This window comes from Anneissia japonica, unplaced genomic scaffold (assembly GCF_011630105.1).
Source record: "Anneissia japonica isolate Jap-2015-1 unplaced genomic scaffold, ASM1163010v1 scaffold5067_len495651_cov149, whole genome shotgun sequence".
Classification (NCBI taxonomy): domain Eukaryota; kingdom Metazoa; phylum Echinodermata; class Crinoidea; order Comatulida; family Comatulidae; genus Anneissia; species Anneissia japonica.
In genome coordinates this window covers 257,724-278,694 of record NW_022754121.1, presented here as the reverse complement: position 1 = coordinate 278,694, position 20,971 = coordinate 257,724, and the positions used below count along the sequence as shown (strand labels likewise).

General features: G+C 31.1%; 1 protein-coding gene across 1 annotated transcript in view; it reads left to right on the top strand.

The window, feature by feature from the left end:
* Positions 1–886: 886 nt before the first annotated feature.
* Positions 887–20,971, top strand: part of LOC117123121 (dynein regulatory complex subunit 6-like) — a 70,593-nt gene continuing 50,508 nt past the window's right edge. The window contains exons 1-6 of the mRNA XM_033268965.1: positions 887–1,034; positions 1,862–2,016; positions 2,936–3,045; positions 15,508–15,609; positions 16,106–16,201; positions 19,970–19,995. Of these exons, the coding sequence (XP_033124856.1) occupies positions 961–1,034; positions 1,862–2,016; positions 2,936–3,045; positions 15,508–15,609; positions 16,106–16,201; positions 19,970–19,995 (563 nt within the window). The 5' untranslated portion in view covers positions 887–960. The remainder of the gene's footprint in view (positions 1,035–1,861; positions 2,017–2,935; positions 3,046–15,507; positions 15,610–16,105; positions 16,202–19,969; positions 19,996–20,971) is intronic.

Here is a 20,971-nt window from a genome sequence, read left to right as displayed (position 1 = left end):
GAATTCGGTGACCATCTGTTATTTCCAAAAGATTTTTTTTTTAAAGATAATAATATATTATTCTAATATAGAAATTATATTATTATAGTGCTATTTTAGCACTATTGTTCAGGTGGATGCCTGACCTGCCAGGCTACTTTGACCACCCCAGCTTAATATAATAGCCAATCACCATCTGCTTTCCATTTCAAAATTGTTTGTATCCTAACCGATCCATAATCATGAGTGGAGAAAAAAAAAAGCAGATGAAGTGCCCAAATACAGCATGAACCTCTGTCTAGCTAGAATTATCTAATTTTATTTGATAAGCCACTGCTGTATATGGCTGCCCATATCATGATGTGCCCATATATAGTCATGATGTGATGTCATCATGACCATATTGAGGCATGTCACATGCTTTTGTCAAACAAAATTTGATAGTTTGGACAAGACTTAAAGCTTGGTCTACACTATCAAATTTTATGTGACAAAAATTGTGATGTGCCCATATATGGGCATGATGACATCATATCACATAATTTGAAATTGTATCAAAAAAAAGTTGAACATGTTCAACTTTTTTTGATGTCGTGTGTCAAAAAGTTGTCAAATTTTTTAGAAAACATATTTTGACCATGCAAAGCATGACAATTTTTTAGGCAGTTTGATGTATTTTGAGAATATTGTTCCACCACATTTTATGTGACGCTTTTTTGATGAAATTTGATAGTGTAGATATAGCTTAAGGCTTGAACCCCTACCTCAAAGTTGAGTGTCCATACTGCTATCTCTGCACCAACTCACAGTGTTTTCATTCACACTTTTGTGTGGAGTTGTGACCTTTGGTTGAGAATAGAATAAAACAAGTTTTCAATTACTGTAGCTTTCTTTGATGAATGTGTGTATCTTGTACCTAAGGAGGAAATAATGTCTTTTTTTATCTGAATTTTGATTATCTCTGTGTTTTACTTCATTTCCATGCAGCCTACTCCGGAAATGTATCAGCGTGCTTACCATGCATACAACAACAAACTCATCACTATGACTTACAGGTAAGTCCACGTTGAGTTGATTGAAACAATATCTAACAAGAAAAGCCAATGTGACCTTTTCAGCATGATCATTTATGTAGTAAAGTTTAAGCCACTTTCAATAAATAACAAAATAATAAGAAAAAAATATATATAGAAAATATTTTGATAATGTTATGTTATATTATTATTTAGCAAAAGGTATTAAAAGTACAATAGACAAAAACATTTGAAAAGACATTTGATATGACTTCATATTTCTTTTTTTTTTCATATTACGATACGATATACTCTTTATTGTCAAAATTTAACTTTCCATTTGAAATGTTTGGGTGAAAAAAGGACATTATATCAAAGGAAGACATCTAAGTAATACAAATTGATACAATATATACAATATCAGCAAGTACAATAAATATAATGAAAAACTATCTGGCATTTGTTTGAGATAGTTACCTTTGTTCCGCCCTCTAGAGAACAATTGGCTTGTCCAAATAACAGTACAATGAAATTTAATTTTGTATAGAGTAGAAATTTCTTATATTTCATTATAGAGATGTGCTTCCCTCAACCTCAAAATATTTCCCCATTGCTTTAGGCTTCTTAAGGTATTGATTGACTTTCCCCAAGTCTTTTTCTATTTATTACACCACTACCACCACTGAGCTTATTACTAGACTGTAATAAGCTATTACGGCCTAGAAATTATGCTGGCGGTGCTAAAATGTGATACATAAACACATGGATTTACTAGAACTTAACACACTTCATGTCAATGACCTTCATGCTACAAATCTTTACATTTTTTTTATCCTATCAACTTTCTTATGAAACTGTTTTTCTGATAGGGCATGGTTCAAGTATCATACAAGGAAACGACAGAAACGCATCAATCTGCTGCGTAAGATGGAAGAGGCAGCAAATTACTATCAGACTCGGAAAATACGAGTCCATATGGTGAAGTGGGTACAGTGGTATCGTTTCAGGAAGAACAGACATTCATGTAAGAAATGTTAAATAATTACAATGAGTAAATATGATAAGTGGATTGTGGATGCTGTTGAGTACAATGAAATGATGATGAAGATGAATATGGCATTTATGATTATGATGATAGTGGCAACAGGAGGAACAGGCAATTGCGCATGGTGATGATGAGAATGTGTATGATGATGAAAGAGAATATTAAGGATGATAAAAATAATAATATTTAATACTTTATTATTATTTATGACAATGATGTAATTTATTAATAATTAAAATAATATCAAACATTTAAGGAAAGAACATTAATTTAGACAACAATTAAAATAATGATAGCCACACTGACTAACATTCCCCCCCCCCCCAAAAGTTCATCCACATTTATTTTATTTTTTTAATTTATTTTTGTCTTTTTTGTGATTACACTTTCAGTGATGTAGCACTGGTATCACAACTGGATCACAAGTAAAAGGAATAAAAGAAAACAAAAATGAAAAAAGAAATTGAACTTAAAACAAAACTTTGTTTAAGAAAATCAATATGCACATAAATATAAAACTACTGCATCGAAAACAAAATTGCTTAAAACTAACAACAAAATTGAAAAGGAAGAGGCAAAAAGAAAAATCATTGAATTAAATAAACAAAAATTGTAAAATTAATAATTTCATGTTATTGATCACCAAATAAAATAATGTATGATAATAATATAATAACATTTTCTAAAGTGCCAGTTTAATTGAAGTTGTTGTGTTTGTCAGATGTGAATACGGTATGTAAATTTGTTGTTGTGCGCCATTACTTTATCAAGCCTTGGCTTTATTTTATGTTTTCGCCACTTGCACAGTAACTTATAGTCAAATGAAAAAAAAATGATATTTGAATTAGGAAAATATGATAACTTCTTGTATAACAACTTATTGGTTTCTTCCAATTAGCGGCGTATCAGATAATTCAGACTGTTTACAACATGTCCTTGTCTCGCATGGTGTTTGAAGCTTGGCACAACGTAATGCTTGATGCTCGAAGGACCCGTGAATACTTTGAGGTGAGACAAGTGTCTGAATGTTAAATGTCGCGTTAAACTCTACCGAGATTATCTCAGCCATATTACTGATGATTCACATTTAATACCTCTAACCACGTAGATGCTTCCTCGTTAGTGTGCGTGAAAAAAACATTCGGTTTACTTTTTATGTTTAGATTCTAAGAATATTTTGAGTCTGTGACATGACTGAAAGGCTTAGAACAGACCAGAAATGCAAGTGACAATAATGGTGACGAGGGCAGTGATGATAATGATGACCGTAATGATGATGGTACTAATGACAATCACTATAATTGTGGATATTGATGATGACAACAAAGATGACAGCAACAATGACAACGATGGTGACAAAAATGTGGATTGAGAATGGTGATAATATTATTGAAGACAATGACAATGTTAATATTGTTGATAATATAATGATTACAATGTTGATGAGGATTGACATTTTTTAATGATAATGACATTTGTTAATGATGATGACATTTGTTAGTGATGACAGTGTCGATCATTACAATGTGAATGATGATGACCTTTGTGAATAATGACAACTATGAAGCTGATGACAATCCTAATAGTGACATTGATATTAATGATGACAATGTATGTAATGACAATAAACAATGATGATAAGCGGCTAATTGTTTATGATGAGAATGTTAGAATTGTGATTGATGAGGATGATAACATTTTTTAAAAGTATTGAAAATAAAATTATGAAAATATGATGAGAATTGAACCACAAAAATGGAATTTGGTTTCAAATGGTTTATTTCACTCCAGATTTTTGTATAACTTTAATTCTAATGTGTGATATATTTTCTTAGCATTATTCACCGATTTATTTCATGTACGTGAGTCGATATCATAAAAAAGACAGATACAGTAGGTCAAAGTGTGATGTGTCTATAGAATGTGCTGTAGTAATATATTTGAAGTTATATGAACATAAACAAGAATGTAAATGGGAATATTGGAATTAAGACAGACAGATAAAAACGACGAAGGGATTGATAGAGAGATTGACGTAGGTGAATAGTCATAAGTGATAGATTGTTCTGCGATGGATTAGGGGAGTGAATATCTATTTTCTTGACTGAATGATTTGAAAGGTAAGAGAGGAAAAAAAAACACATTATGTAAAGGAATCATAAGAATTATTATTGGCTAGACATTTTGTATTGTGCCTTTTTCTTTCAAGAAAACAATGCATCAAGAAACTTAGACAGTAGGAGTGAACAAGTATAAAATTGTAACCTTATACAGTAGTTACTAAGAAAAGTTGTGTAGTTGTTTTTTTTTTTATATTTAACTTGCAGATGCTTAGGGGTTGTTCAACATTATCAACATTTTCACAAGTGTACAAACAGTACGTTAGTGCAAGGGGGTAGACAAAATCTTACATGCATAAAAATGTTAATTCAAAATAACATGCAATATGTAAAATAATAGTGAAATTGTAATGCAACCATGGATGTAATGCAACCATGGATATGATATTAATTTTTAAGCAACCAAGTAGAAGTACGTTGCTTTAGTTGACTTCACAAAAAAATGTAGAACTTTTTTTTTGTGAAATCAGCATTTGTTTGTATACTTTCGGAGGGGAGGGAGGGATACCGAAAAATATTACTGTTTGTACACTTATGAAAATATTGATAATTGTGAAGGACCCCTTAATTACCTCCGCCAAAGGAGGTTATGTATTATCGGCGTCTGTCTGTCTGTTAGAAAGATTATGCAAAACTAATTAATGGTTCATCATACAATTTAGTGGAATTGTACTATAGTATTCGAAGAAAGAGATGAATAATCTTAAGCAGAAAAAGATGTGGTAAAGGTCACAGAAATTTATTTATTTTTTTTGTTTTTTTTTACCCCCCGAGCATAAAATAATATAATGGAAAGCCTTGTCTGCGTATTGTTCAGTATTCGGGTAAGACGGCAGAAAATAATGAAGTCGCGCGCCCATACATGGTCTGCGTATTGATCGGTATTGAGGCACGGGGCTGAGGTATGCACTCTGTGGATTTACTGCTCTAGGTTAAATTTCTAACTTTTGTAATGATTTTTAAAGAATAATGATGATTGTAATTGTAATAATAAAAAGCATTATTTTCAACAGAACAAGAGGGACCGCTCACTGGTTCGTGTGTTCCTCCAAGCTTAAATACGATACAGGCGCAAGTTTATTATATTGGGTTTTTTGGAAAAGTTAATAAGATAGAAATTTTTAAATAATTAGAATGTTTATTTGTACAAAAAAATAATAACTTTTGTAATAATTTATAAAGAATAATGATGATTGTAATTTTATTAATAAAAAATATTATTTTTAATAGAACAAGTTTATTATATTGGGTTTTTTGGAAAACCAAAGATAGAAATTTTTTAATAATTAAAATGTTTATTTTTACAACAAAAAAAATTATTTAGAATGTTCATTTGTACAATATTATAATATCTTGAAATTGAAAAAAATAAAATTTCTTAAAATTGAAAAAAAAAAAATGAATACCAAGACGTGATGCGAACTCACAACCTTAAGTTCTTTAGAACACATCCTCAACCAACTGCTCCATCCATGCGTCGTGCCCTATTTGTGGTAATGGCAGTAATGTACAGTCCTTGCTGAAACCCCTGTTTTGTTTTGTAGGTGTCGGGGGAGCCCTGGGTTCCAACTTAAAAAACGGCAATGAACGTTTGTTGGAAATCACCTGTAGTTTACCTGTATAAAATTTTCTGCACATCCGTTCAAAACTGGCGACGCTGGACACTTTTAAAGTTTTGGTAACAAGAGCAAGAATAATGAAGTCGCGCGCCCATACATGGTCTGCGTATTGATCGGTATTGAGGCACGGGGCTGAGGTATGCACTCTGTGGATTTACTGCTCTAGGTTAAATTTCTAACTTTTGTAATGATTTTTAAAGAATAATGATGATTGTAATTGTAATAATAAAAAGCATTATTTTCAACAGAACAAGAGGGACCGCTCACTGGTTCGTGTGTTCCTCCAAGCTTAAATACGATACAGGCGCAAGTTTATTATATTGGGTTTTTTGGAAAAGTTAATAAGATAGAAATTTTTAAATAATTAGAATGTTTATTTGTACAAAAAAATAATAACTTTTGTAATAATTTATAAAGAATAATGATGATTGTAATTTTATTAATAAAAAATATTATTTTTAATAGAACAAGTTTATTATATTGGGTTTTTTGGAAGACCAAAAATAGAAATTTTTTAATAATTAAAACGTTTATTTTTACAACAAAAAAAATTATTTAGAATGTTCATTTGTACAATATTATAATATCTTGAAATTGAAAAAAATAAAATTTCTTAAAATTGAAAAAAAAAAAATGAATACCAAGACGTGATGCGAACTCACAACCTTAAGTTCTTTAGAACACATCCTCAACCAACTGCTCCATCCATGCGTCGTGCCCTATTTGTGGTAATGTCAGTAATGTACAGTCCTTGCTGAAACCCCTGTTTTGTTTTGTAGGTGTCGGGGAGCCCTGGGTTCCAACTTAAAAAAGGGCGATGAACGTTTGTTGGAAATCACCTTTAGTTTACCTGTACAAAATTTTCTGCACATCCGTTCAAAACTGGCGACGCTGGACACTTTTAAAGTTTTGGTAACAAGAGCAAGAACAGCAGTGAGCCTCTGGGGACCCAAAAATATTCTTATTTAATACTAGGTACATTTTTACATGTTTCCTAGACGTAGATATTTTTTTTAAGTATAATCTCTGTTGAATCATTTTTTGCTCCCTTTGTGAAGTTTAAGGTATGCCCTCTGGGGATTGGTGTTAGTGTTGTTTAATATCAAATACATAAATTATAAGTTAATAAAACTAATAATTGGGTAAAGAAGATTCAAGATAATTTTATTGTCCGAAAAATTTAACATTAAATGAGAACATAATAATAAATGAAAGGAGTTTCAAAAAATGATTGGGGGTGGGGGGTGGGGAGATGAATTTTTTTTATTCAACATTTATGATTTTCACCTTCATTTCCTCCTAAAATGCTATTACCTGGAGGTCAGTTATAAAGGTCAGAAAAGTTTGTTAATCATCCCGCTTGCTGGATGATCAGAACATTACGCACACGATTATTTAACTAATATGTAGTGTAATTGTTTTTGTAATCTCTGTATTATTATTAAGGAGATTACTGCACTTTGTATCAAAAGTGACGTAAAGCAGTGATTAAGATGCATGTGTCGTATATTCATTACATAACAAATGCCAATAATTACATTTGTTTTAATTATAAGCTGAGTGAAGATTAGAAGAACAGTGTCCTTGTTATTTCCATACTGAGTATTCATTTCAAATTGAGTGGCTGATGTTGATTATATTAGATTTTTAATTTGTTCTTTTAATGTGAGGTGTATTTGGTCTCTTTAAGGGGTATATTGTACCCTGAAAATGACAAAAATCATAACAATAATTTTTGAATTAACTTGCTCATTTTGCGTTAACATACAAATTATTAACTTGAGCTTAGAAATGATTGAATTTTTAAAAAAGTGTACCCTGATGATGTTTATATTAATAATGATAAAAATAATAATAAAGCACTTCCAGTGACTGGTGAAGTGTTTCTATTATATAATTTTCGCTGTAAAATTATTTCAAATTAAAAACATTTTAAAATACTCTGATTACAAAATACTCTGATTACTATGTTTAAGTTAATAATGATAATTATTATGTTACTTCAAAATGACCAAGTTAATTTCAGAAATTAGTTTTTTTTTGTTTTTTTTTGTATTTTGCATGGGACAATACATCTTTTAATTTGGACCACTAGTTTTCACAAGTTTTATTTCAGATACAGTGTGTTGGAGTTTATTTTATTAGATATTAATTTGTTCTTTTATTTTCTAATAAGGTTTTATCCCTTTAACCATTACGACTGGTGTATATTATATCCATGTGCTTTCCCAAGAAGTATTCATTTCACATTGGTTGGAGTTTTTTTTTTTTGTTAGATTTATACACTGTTCTTTTTTTTTGTTAGATTTATACACTGTTTTTTTTTTCTAATTAGGATTAAATCCCTTTAACCAAAACCATTGGTACATCCACGTGAGCTTGTGTGTGAGGACTGGAGGTGGAAATGTGTTGGTATAATGTAGAGACATACTGATGTACTTAAATCAAATCATTTTTTTTAAAATAATGTGCATGTAGGCTGGAAAATGATGAATATGTGATGTACCAGATCAGTACTTCATGTGTAAAAGGGCATTAAAATGTTGTTGAGGTATCACTCCAACTTGACAGGAACAAGTAAACAAAGTTGTCATACATCATTCATGATAAAATGAGATACACTATGGCACGATTCAAGATTGGCTTCATGCGAAAGGTGCGGTGGCTGAAGGTCGTTGTCCCCTGATGGATTTATTAGGTCTTATTACTGAGTTTTTTTTTGTAGTAAAAACATGTCATGTTTTCCTATCCTGATAAATGAGTTAGCATTTAGTAGGATTTTCCAGTCTCTGAGATTTTTAGGTCACCAATCTATTTAATTTCTTTGAATTCATCGAAAAAAGGAGGGTCTTTGTTTGGTGATATTTAATGATGTAATCAGGCATTGATGTGACTCGGTGGTTAAGACACTTGTCTTTCAGGATCACAGTTTTAGGTTCAGTCTTGTAATATTCAAAATATTTTTTTCTAATGATGAAAAATTAACTAACTTTTCAAGCTTCTTTAAGGGGATTTAGGTATGTATTTTATCCTTGGATCACGCAATTTTATGTTGCTGAACAGGACAAGAAATATTTCCTATAAAAAAAAATAAATGACGCAACTTATGACTGGTTTGTATTTCTAAACTTAATAAATCAACGTATTCTTAAGGATGGCCTACCATCTTCAATGTATTTCTTTTATGTTATGGTATATAAACATAAAAATAATAGCCTAAAGTACAGGAATTGGGTTATGACTGGTGTAACAATAGCCACAAAGTTAAGTTGCGGTCACAGGATTAAAATAATTAAAAGGCATACTATACAGTACTGTACATTAAATGTGGAAAGCATAAAATTCATAAACCAGTGTAATATATAATTTTGTGTAGGCCTACCATATAGACTTTCGTTAGCTTGTATTTTTACCATTAGTAATATTAATATTATTATTAATAATATTATTATTTTTTAATATTTTATTTTATTTATTTGTATTAAATTTTTTTTAAATATATTTTATTATTTTTATTATTCTGCTGGCTGGGTTAGACAAGTTATAGATAAATTCCATAATTTTGTGTAGTCCTACCATATAGACTTTCGTTAGCTTGTATTCTTACCATTAGTAATATTAATATTATTATTAATAATATTATTATTTTTTAATATTTTATTTTATTTATTTGTATTAAATTTTTTTTAAATATATTTTATTATTTTTATTATTCTGCTGGCTGGGTTAGACGAGTTATAGATAAATTCCATCATTTTGTGTAGGCCTACCATATAGACTTTCGTTAGCTTGTATTTTTACCATTAGTAATATTAATATTATTATTAATAATATTATTTTTTTAAAATATTTTATTTTATTTATTTGTATTAAATTTTTTTAAATATATTTTATTATTTTTATTATTCTGCTTGCTGGGTTAGACGAGTTATAGATAAATTCCATTATCACCGATTCCTATGCTTCAGCTTTGGAGTGGCTAGCCCCCCCCAACTAGCATGGCACCAATAGGGTGTATGATCCAGTGTGCGTCACTTGACTGAATCAGAACACAGCTGGAGACATCCTTCTGACTGTGTATACTAAGACAGTAGCTATAAAGATGGATGTGTATTATCCCGGCCTAAGCCTGTTGAGCCGATTTATGCAGCGGTCAGCAGCAGTATCTAATGCCAATAAAGGGCAAATAGAAACTGTTGATTTTACCCATCAGCAATTGCTGTCAATGGCTGTACCAGCATTATCCTACAATGTTAGTCATTAGCAGTGGATTTTACCATCGAGATATTAACTGATATCTCAGCAGCGCCACAATTCTGGAAGTATTTTGGTCTGTCAATACTCGGCCTGTCCTGATAAACCCAGAAACCTCATACTGTACACTAAACTATATAACTAATATTCATATATTATTATGGTAAAGAGTCAACAGAGTAGAAATAACTTTGCTGTTAGTGTCTGGCACGTCAAGCGACAATGAAAATAATAAATGGAACATTAACAAACCCAAAAAAAAAATTTAAAAAAAAAACGAACAAACAAAAAACAAACAAAAAAACAATTGTTTCATTGCCTGACAACTTGAAATAGTGTTTAGTATGTTATGGACTGATTTTAAGTTTCATGGTGAACCATCATGTATCCTACGCATTTTGGCTGCTAAAATTATGACCACATGACTACAAATATTCATGAAAGGGTCACAAAATGAATTAATAATCTGTTTAAATTTTTTGGTTGTAAAAATTTATGTTTTGTTAGCCCAGAACCAATAGTTTACTAATATTTAGTCACTTTTTTTCTAAGCAAATTGGATATGTTTATCTTTAAAATGAAAAATGGAACATTAAAAAACCCCCCCCCCCTCCAAAAAAAAAACAAAAAAACAAACAAACAAGCAAAAAACAAACAAAAAAACAATTGTTTCATTGCCTGACAACTTGAAATATTGTTTAGTATGTTATGGGCTGATTTTAAGTTTCATGGTGAACCATCATGTATCCTACGCATTTTGGCTGCTAAAATTATGACCACATGACTACAAATATTCATGAAAGGGTCACAAAATGAATTAATAATCTGTTTAAATTTTTTGGTTGTAAAAATTTATGTTTTGTTAGCCCAGAACCAATAGTTTACTAATATTTAGTCACTTTTTTTCTAAGCAAATTGGATATGTTTATCTTTATCAAGACAAGGGGCTGGGCTAAGTGTGTTGATTGATCAGTTTATGAGTCCAACCAAATTGGTCTAGTATGGATGGATCAGTGAGTTGGTGAATGAATTGATGGGTTAATGGACAGATGAATAAGTATGGTAGATGTGTGCATGAACAAATGAATTAATGAATGAATGACTGGATGAGTAAGAGGCTGAGTGAGTGGGTGAGTAGAAGAATGAGTATAATTAAGTGGAAGAAATGAATAAAGGATGAAGTGAGTGAGTGAATAAGTGATTGCGTATGTATGCATGAATAAGTACTGTATATTAACTTGCTTTTAAAGAGCTTGTTTTTCATACATGCTATTGAAGGCCATAGATAACCAAGATTAGATAATTGCATTAAAAATTAATTTATAATCTCTAATAATTGTGAAATGATTTATTATCATTACCATGGTAACAAAATGTCAGTTTGTTGTAGTTTAAGCTGTTTAATTAGACAAACTAAATTTTCCAGTAATCAGGAGATCAATAATGTACAAAGTTTGTAAGTGACTGACCTCGTACAATGAACTCATCATCCTTAATGCTGGTCGTCTGCTGATTTGGCACGTTTCATGAGATCTTTTCATCTACGGCGATCGTATTAGTGGAAGACCCAATTTTAATTGCACACAACTCAATAAAGAAATTGAAGAACACTTACAAGTGTTATTTATTTTCAATATTGACTGGAATGGTCTACTTATGGTTTGGTCACCCCTTTGTCACTTTTCCTACCTATTCTTAATAGTGGCACTGACAACAGGGGAATGGACGCATTTTGGACTAGTATGCAGTATGTACTTATTTCTAAAATTCTTCATATAAAATTTGTTCCAAAACATTTCTAAACATTGCTTAATACAAAAGGCTTAAAGGAGAAATGTACTGTTTTTTGGATAATTTGGGAACTGATTTAGCATACTCAGTTACATATAATATCCCATTTTAAAATTACGAATCTTGAACCTTACATACTGTAAACGCTTTAAACTAAATTTGTGATGACATGCCAGGTGCATCGCTGCATCTAAGCTTAGCGACAGCCTATTGTAATGCATAGGATTGGGAAAATTATAGATGAGTTCTTTGTATTATTACTATATGCTTGTATTCGTAAAAAACAATATCAAATGACAATTTTCTGCCACATTTTTATTATCTTTACTTTTATGATTGTTTTAAATCCTCTTTAATTTCAGTGTAAAGTGCATAGAGACAGGCCATGCAATGTGCGCTATATGAATTATGTAATTTACTTTTATTATTTTCACTGTAATTGTAACACTATGTAGTCTCTGACGCAATCGGGAAGGCTCCTTGATTTTAGTAACCAATCAGCATCGCTGAGAGCTGTCCGGGGAGCTGTCAGTGATAGCGTGTAGCGATTTTATGGAAATTAGAATTTTGACATTCAAAACATTGCTGCTTGTGGTAATTTTAGAAAATGAGCCATATAAATATGCAGAGGGAGAAAAAAGAATTTAAATGTTGTGTAATTTGTTTTTATTAAGTCTTCGTTTTATAAATGCTGTATATTTGAATGTTTTTATTGCATAGCTTTATTATTATTTTAAACTCTGTAAATGTCACGCAATCCAACAATGTACAGTAGCTGGCATGTTAGATATCTGAATAAACATTGCTAATAATATCCATTGAGCGCATCAGCATCAACATGATAATAATACTGTATAATGTATGTTCTTGTTTTTCCAAGCCAGATGAAATTCTTAGAGAGCATAATAATAGATAAATTTCTATTTTAAAACCAAATCAGTTTTAAATCCCTATATATAATATATATATATATCGGTTGACATATACATAGCAATTTGCAATATTGTAATTGTATCGTATTTCAACATGCCTACTCGCTGTTTAGAACTAATTCTTTTCAGATAATGACTTATTAAAAACTGGAGGTTCAGTGTACACATCTGACTTTTGTGTACTTTAAAGAAATCATTGCATTTTTCGGAGGAGTGGGTGTGGGGGTGGGGGAGGGTCATCCCTGAATCTATGGTTCATTTCAACCCCTGTTGTTGTGGATTTATAAGAACATGAAGTGACTAAAGTGCTTTTCTACGGCTGCTAGCGTTGTCATGGAACACTCCCATACGCAATTCAGCACAATGACCAGGGAAAAGAACTGCCCTTTATAACCGCAAGGAAGAGCCGCATTATAAATACCCATATCAGTACCAGTACAGTGACGCCATTATTTATGGGTGATTCTCCTACCTGAGGCATGTCGTGGCGAAATGGTTAAGTTTTCGTACAGGCCAGTAATGAGTAAATGAGCTATAAAATATGGGAACTCAAAAATTACTTAAAAATCCAAATTTTTTTTTCATTATAGATCAACAGTTTAATGTTTTATTATATCATGTACCAAAGTATTAGTTCTGGAAGTGGTCAACAAATTGTTTATTTAATGTTATTTTGATAGTTCATTCTATTAAACAATGTATGCACAAATAACTTTGAAAGGCAATTACTCCAAATCATGTTTATCTTGATTCTATGATTTATGGGTGAACTGCCCTTTATAACCGCAAGGAAGAGCCACATTATAAATACCCATATCAGTACCAGTACAGTGACGCCATTATTTATGGGTGATTCTCCTACCTGAGGCATGTCGTGGCGAAATGGTTAAGTTTTCGTACAGGCCAGTAATGAGTAAATGAGCTATAAAATATGGGAACTCAAAAATTACTTAAAAATCCAAATTTTTTTTTCATTATAGATCAACAGTTTAATGTTTTATTATATCATGTACCAAAGTATTAGTTCTGGAAGTGGTCAACAAATTGTTTATTTAATGTTATTTTGATAGTTCATTCTATTAAACAATGTATGCACAAATAACTTTGAAAGGCAATTACTCCAAATCATGTTTATCTTGATTCTAAGAGTACGTACTGTACTTTCACTTTCCAATAACTTAAGCTTGAAATGTCCAATTTCAATAAATGACCCCTCATTTTAAAGATCACATACTCAGGTATCTGAAAATACCAATAACTTTAATTTTAATTTTTGCTAAAACATGCCTCACCTTTGCTTTAATACTGAATTATTAACATGCATGTGGGACAGGCCTATTGCACATATGTCTAGTGTCATTCCCAAAATGTTGTTTGGTATACATTATACTTGTATTTGAGACCTCCAGCTGAAGCAGAAAGAGATTGAGCAGCAGTGATGGAATTGATCCAGGGACCTGAAATGGTCTCCACGGTTCAGCGCACACACAGTAGCTACCACCAGTTTTCTAATTGACTGCTCTCATACATTTTATACAATTTGATATGCCTGCTAACAGTGTTTCATTTGCAGTTAGTATTGAGGAAATTAATTCATTAAGGGAAAAGATATCTGTTTACAAATTTAAAAAATTCAAATTGTAGCTATACTTTCGAAAGATTACAAATATCAACATTTCCAACATTACTTATGGTTTTTTTTCTTTACAATTAAATAGATATGTAGCATAAATAATTATTCTTAATAATTATAATAAAAATAATAATAATAGTAATAATAATAATTGTACCAAAAATAATAATAATAATAATAATAATAATAATTTTTTAATAATTTTCTTTTTTAATCTATCAATTTTACTTATGTGGTTTTTAAAATTCATGTCATGTCTTTCTAATTTAATGTTTTTCTTCTTATAAGTAAAATTTAAATTGACTTCTTAAAGTTTGTCATTTATTTTCTTAATCTATATGAATTTGTTTATATAATCCATTTGTCTTTCTATTTTGATGTACTTTTTTTTGGTAAATCCAATTTGTATTTCATATCATCGAATTCAATTTGATTCATTTACTCTATTCAGTAATTGGATGCAAATTGCAATAAAGTATTTCGTATTTCATAAAATAAAAAAAAATTATCAATCGGATTCATTAATGTGTTTACATTGGAACATTGCATTAAGATCATGAATTTGAATCTAGTCATACATAGGCCCAAGAGCACACGTTGGTTTTGACCTTGCATTCTTGTTTTTTTTTGTCAATAAAATTTTATATTTCTCTACTGATGTACAGCTGTATGGCTTTTTTGTCTAGATGTTTCTGATTGTCTAGGGGCCCATTCCAACCAAAAAAAAAAATCATCTGCATCTTTGTGTATTCTATACAACTATTCCAAAACTTCTCAAATGGTTGAATGATTTCCTTATCACTGGATTATACACAACAATTTTGAACGGAAAAATTCTTGAGAAATTTTAGAAATAAAGTAGTATTTTAGAATTTGATATATGTACACCTCTATGTCTTCATTCTTGTAGGTGTTTCTGCATGTCTAGGGTCCATTTCCAACATGAAAAAAAAAAATACTGTGCATCTTTGTGTAATCCACAACTGTTTCTAAACATGACAATTTTGAATGGAAAAATTCTGGGGGAAAATTCTGGGTAAGGTAAGCGAGCTCGTTCCATGACCATTCCAATCATCAGTCAAATCAATTATGCTCTGCTTTTCTTTTTTTTTTAATCTCAGCGGATTGAACGTGGCGAACTTGATGGCGAAGATTATTCATTCTACTTGAGAGGGGGTTCTAGAGTTGACATCTCGTTGCTACCACGAAAAGTAGCAGTTAAGGTAATACATCGCCATTGCAGCCTCCTTCATATTTTAAATCCAAGTCAGAAATGTTCAAACATTTGGTGTTCCCCACATAATTTTATTCATCATATAAAAGCAGTATTAAATTATTTTCTGAGTATGGATTACTTATTAGGTAAAAAACGGATAGTATAAAAAAACGCAAAAGGTGCTTAATTATATTTATCAAGTATTTACTGTGTGTCTAGAAAATCTATTATTAAATAGCCATATATTGCACGGTAGAAAAACATCACTATGCCTATTTGTTTTCACCTTATGAGTTGTCGTTCTACCAGGCCTATATGCTTATATAATTTATTCATAATACTTATATGAATTGTATATTATATTATATACTTTTTTTTTTCCAATGAAATTATTTTCCCTATACTTACAGTATAATCATTGTATTTTAAGTGAAACTATTATATTATAACCTCTTTGATGAGTTGAGGAAAAAAGCAACCATTTTTATTTTATTTCTGTTCAGATTTTTTCATACCTGAATCTCAGTGACCTAAGCCAGTGTTCTTTAGTTTGTCGTTCCTGGAATACGATAATTGGTACGAGTTCTCTATGGAGTCAAGTAAGTTATACGTCATTTGAAATTTGGTTCATTATAAAATGAAACGCCTGGTTGAAATTGAATAAGACTGTCAATTTGTGATTTAATATGGACGACTTTCGTGAAGCAAATGCACTTTTTCCATTCCTGCTTCAATATGCTTGCTGTACTTTTTACCAGTATAATTCTATTAACATTACTGTATCACTATTGTTTTGTTATCTTTATTAATACAAAATACAAAAACAGTTTAATTGCAATTCATAGTAATTATAAATTTAAGTTTAACACAAAAACACCATTAGAATATAAACTACTTAAAACTATATATAAAAATGTGACAATAAAATTGTTAATAAAGATAGTAATTCGTAATGCATACTTCTTTTAACATTTCAATCCGAAAATTTCTCCCAACGCTTCTCAGTGACATCGATATTATTGTTATTTTTCTTGTTGCTATTTTATTATTGTTAATAATAATAATAATACAGTAGTAATAATAAAGATCTATATGGCATACATATCCATTTCAGAAAGTGCTCAAGGCGCTAAAATTGTTGTATTTATTATTATTATTTTTGTTATTATTTGTTTTTCTTGTTGTGTTGCTGTTGTTATCATCATGAACTTCATTTTCCAATATTTGCTTAATTAGTTACATTGCCATGTAATTATACCATTTTAAAAATGTGATGTTAGTGTAGTTCGATTTATATAGTGCTTTACACCAAAGTTTCAAAGTGCTTGAGGTGTGGATCGTAGTAATAATAATCTTTTATAGCGCATTTCGCAGTAGCTTCAATGTGCTTTATAACAAAGAACCACAAGCAGTAAATAAATTGGACTTAAATTACTTAAACTAACACCAAATGTATGAGGGTTAGGCATAGGTGTCCAGAACAGGGCTCCACCCACAGATATTAAAACAACGTCGCTGTCACACCCAGGTGCACGCAGGCACTCCGTTAGGCAGTATGCTGGGTTCCGGTAGTGGAGCTTCCACCATTCAGTAACCTCTTTTTCCCCAAATAGTCGCTTCATGTTTGAACTACCCGGTAAACTGGTACCACCAGCTACTCTCATCTGTCTACAACAGGGGCTGTACGGACCTGTACACCATGGTGACCCCCTACCCATCTCGAAAGATGTACTGTGTTCTTTAAGGTGTACATGAGCCAACTGTTTGTAGTCCTTATCCGAGAAGACTTCTTCAACCATTAGAGCAATAAGCGAGCGTATCACTTGAACTAGCCCCGATATTTTGGCTGTAGGTTGCAACACCCTTTTCTTAACCACTCAACCATTGAACTCAACAATAAAATGTTTAATCTTTTTCAATTCTCTGTTCAATTTGTTATTCTTCTAAAGGAAATTACTAGATTGATTTGGTTTGATTACTAATAAATAACTGGCAAACAAATCTGATAAAAATAGTTGATTCACTTTTTGATTAACGAAAATTGCTCTTGAAATGCAAAAATATTGCCTTTGTAAATTATGTTGTCAAGATTCAAGAAAGATTTATTGTAAGATTAGATGGAAATTTAATTCTGTCTTAGAAAACACAATGTAAAAAAACATGATGAATGGGTCATTCATGCTTCGGTCAGTGACATATTTATGATGACCTACAATTATTCAAACAGAGCACACAAGGAGGTGGGGGTGGGGGGAGAGGTGCACCGGGACAAACTCATGCTAGCACACTCACCTACTGAAGCATGAATGGCCCAATTCATTTGCCTGAAGAAAGTGATCGAAACAGTTGTTGAAGAAACAGTTTTAACTATTGTTTTTATTAATTTTGTGTACTTCGGTCTTTTTATCATAAGCTAAGTGCTTTTATAAACTACAATTTGATTTGTAAAACATCAAAAAAATGAAAAGGTGTAGCAAATTAAATTTTACAATTTGATTTGTAAAAATTGATCAACAAAATGAAAAGTTGTAGCAAATTAAATTTTACAATTTGATTTGTAAAAATTGATCAACAAAATGAAAAGTTGTAGCAAATTAAATTTTACGATTTAAAAAAAAATTCATATTCTTGTATAACATTAAACTGTCATTTTGACAATGTTGAACTAAGTGCACAAAACGAACATTTGAGTACAGCAAATTTATTTATTTTTTTCTTTTAAGTCAGTCTCTTGAACCACCCACTCATTGGAAAAATTAATGTTGAAATAACTAATATATTTACAGTCTATTAGATGTTAGTGTAAAAAATCATTAGGCATTTGTAATTCCCGCATGATGTGCGATTATTATGACAACTGGTAAGCATGGGGGTAAGTTAAACTCAGTCAAGTGCGTGTGGGTGCACGACATGTAGAATCTGGATGCTAGAGTAATAAACTTTGATGCTCCGAGATGAGCATACTTTTGTTGAATTGCCTTGCTCTAGGCAACCCTCATTGGTAAAATTAATGTTGAAATAACGAATATATTTACAGTCTATTAGATGTTAGTGTAAAAAAATCATTAGACATTTGTAATCACCGCATGATGTGCGATTATTATTACAACTGGTAAGCATGGGGGTAAGTTAAACTCAGTCAAGCGTGTGTGGGTGCACAACATGTAGAATCTTGATGCTAGAGTAATAACCTTTGATTCCCCAAGATGAGCATACTTTTGTTGAATTTCCTTGCTCCTAGGCAATGCCTTGGCTTGGAATTTTCATTGGATTTGGAATAAAATTCTGGAACCACCACAAATGTTGGCTTTAATCTAATTATTTCTGTTGGAAGCAAAAGTCTGATGGCAAAAGTATGTAGGTTGTGTAAGAATTAAGATATTTGCAACAGTAAATCTTCACTACAAATCACATTTGTTTGTCAGATAACAGCGACCACGGAAAGCCATCAAAGAGTGGGTGGTTAATTCAGTTTCCTTACTGAATTCTTTGACTACATAAATCATCTATGAATGGATATGCAGATATAGTACTTTAATATCTATGTTTAATATTTCTAATTAGGGGAAAATGATGTATTTAAATTAATTTATTATCATCAAGAATGCTATGCAGTTAGGCTTTGTATCAGTGTTAAGGCCTTAAAAAGTGAAAATATATGAAACGGAATGTATATTGTATAAAACGGCATGAATTTGATTTGATCCTTTTGAGATTCATTATAGTATTAAAATTGAAGTTAAAAGGTACATTCAATTTAAGATTTAAATAAAAGTGCCTTTGCTAACAAGTGGCTAGCCATTTACTAATGCCTTACTATTTCGATGAATTCAGGAAAATATCATGATAGGCGTGATAGGTTTGCCTTACCGAATACTCAGTACGTTCCCAAATACTTGCGAAAAAATTGATTGACTTGAATCGCAAAGTATTTGGAAACGTACTAAGTATTCAATACGATAACACGTCAGCTAGGGCAAAACATCGCTCCTATGGTATTTTCCTGAGGCAAACTCACATGCATCGAGATAGCATTGGCAGTACGTACCCGCTGCTACTTGGGGATTGGATTCAACACCGTCACTAAGCGCAAGCTCAGTAGTCTAGTGGTTGTGGCGACAGGCTAGTTATCTAGAGGTCATGGGTTCGATTCCCACCTAAGTCATATGCGAATTTTTATTTTTCGCAAGTATTTTGGAACATACCATAACATGTCAAGTTGGACAAAACATCACTCCTATAAATATTACTGTTACACCATTGCTTAGGCAACTGCAGTATCTATGTAATATATTGGTATGTACTTTTATGTATGGTTATTTTTAGTCATTTTGTTTTTCAACTTAATTTTTATTGTTTTTTAAAAGGTTGATATGTCTGCAGTGAAGACAAGGTAGGTTTTAAATGTCATCATAAACTAACAATAGATTACAAGACAGAAAAGTTTTGCTCCTTTCGCTGACATATTATCCAACATCAAATTATATGCTGGGTCTGACCGTTGAAGATGTCCTTGACCAAGTTATCTTTAGATTCAGATTTAGTTTTATTTGTCCAATATGGAAATAGCTTTGAGTATATTTTTGGGTCATTTAAGTTTTATAAAAAAAAACATTTAAGGCTTGCCATCCCAAGACCAGCATCAGAAACGGACCAATAAAGGACAATTGACCTTTTTAACATATTTTTTATATTTTCCACATTGTAAGCTTTAAAATGAAGGATCATTTATTGGAATCGACTTACTATTATTAAAGTTATGAGTAAAATCATTATATCTTCTCTGTAATAAAGTATACAATTACAGCCACATTCTTATGCTAATCACTCAGTTTAACAACTAGCGACAGTACGCTTGTTTTGAAGTGCCAAGCCTCATTTGGTCCATATAGATAAAATATACATAAGAATGACAAGTGAAATACTAAAAACTCCAAACATGCAATATAAAGATCGTAATTTCGAAAATATTAGAATGTTGCATGAAGATTGCAGTAACAATTTTAAAATTACTAAAAGAATATAATATTTCAGTTAAATTTTAAATTACTAAAATTCAGATTAAAATCAATAGGCCAATTAAAATACACCACCAGAACATTTATTTGTTTTTTTTATTTAAATATTTTTATTTAATTACTTACTCATTCAAAAGGGAGTTTATTTATTTTATTTATTTATTTTTTATTTATTTATTTATTTATTGTTTCTTTATACTGATTAACACTTTCAATGCTAAAGTATTGATTTCCAAAGTGTTTCAGAATAACAAAATAAGAAAAATTAAACAATGAACTTTACAAAGTGGCGCCACGCCAGTGGGGCCAGGACCCCCCCCCCCCCCATCGGGGAGGAAAGCACTATTCTAC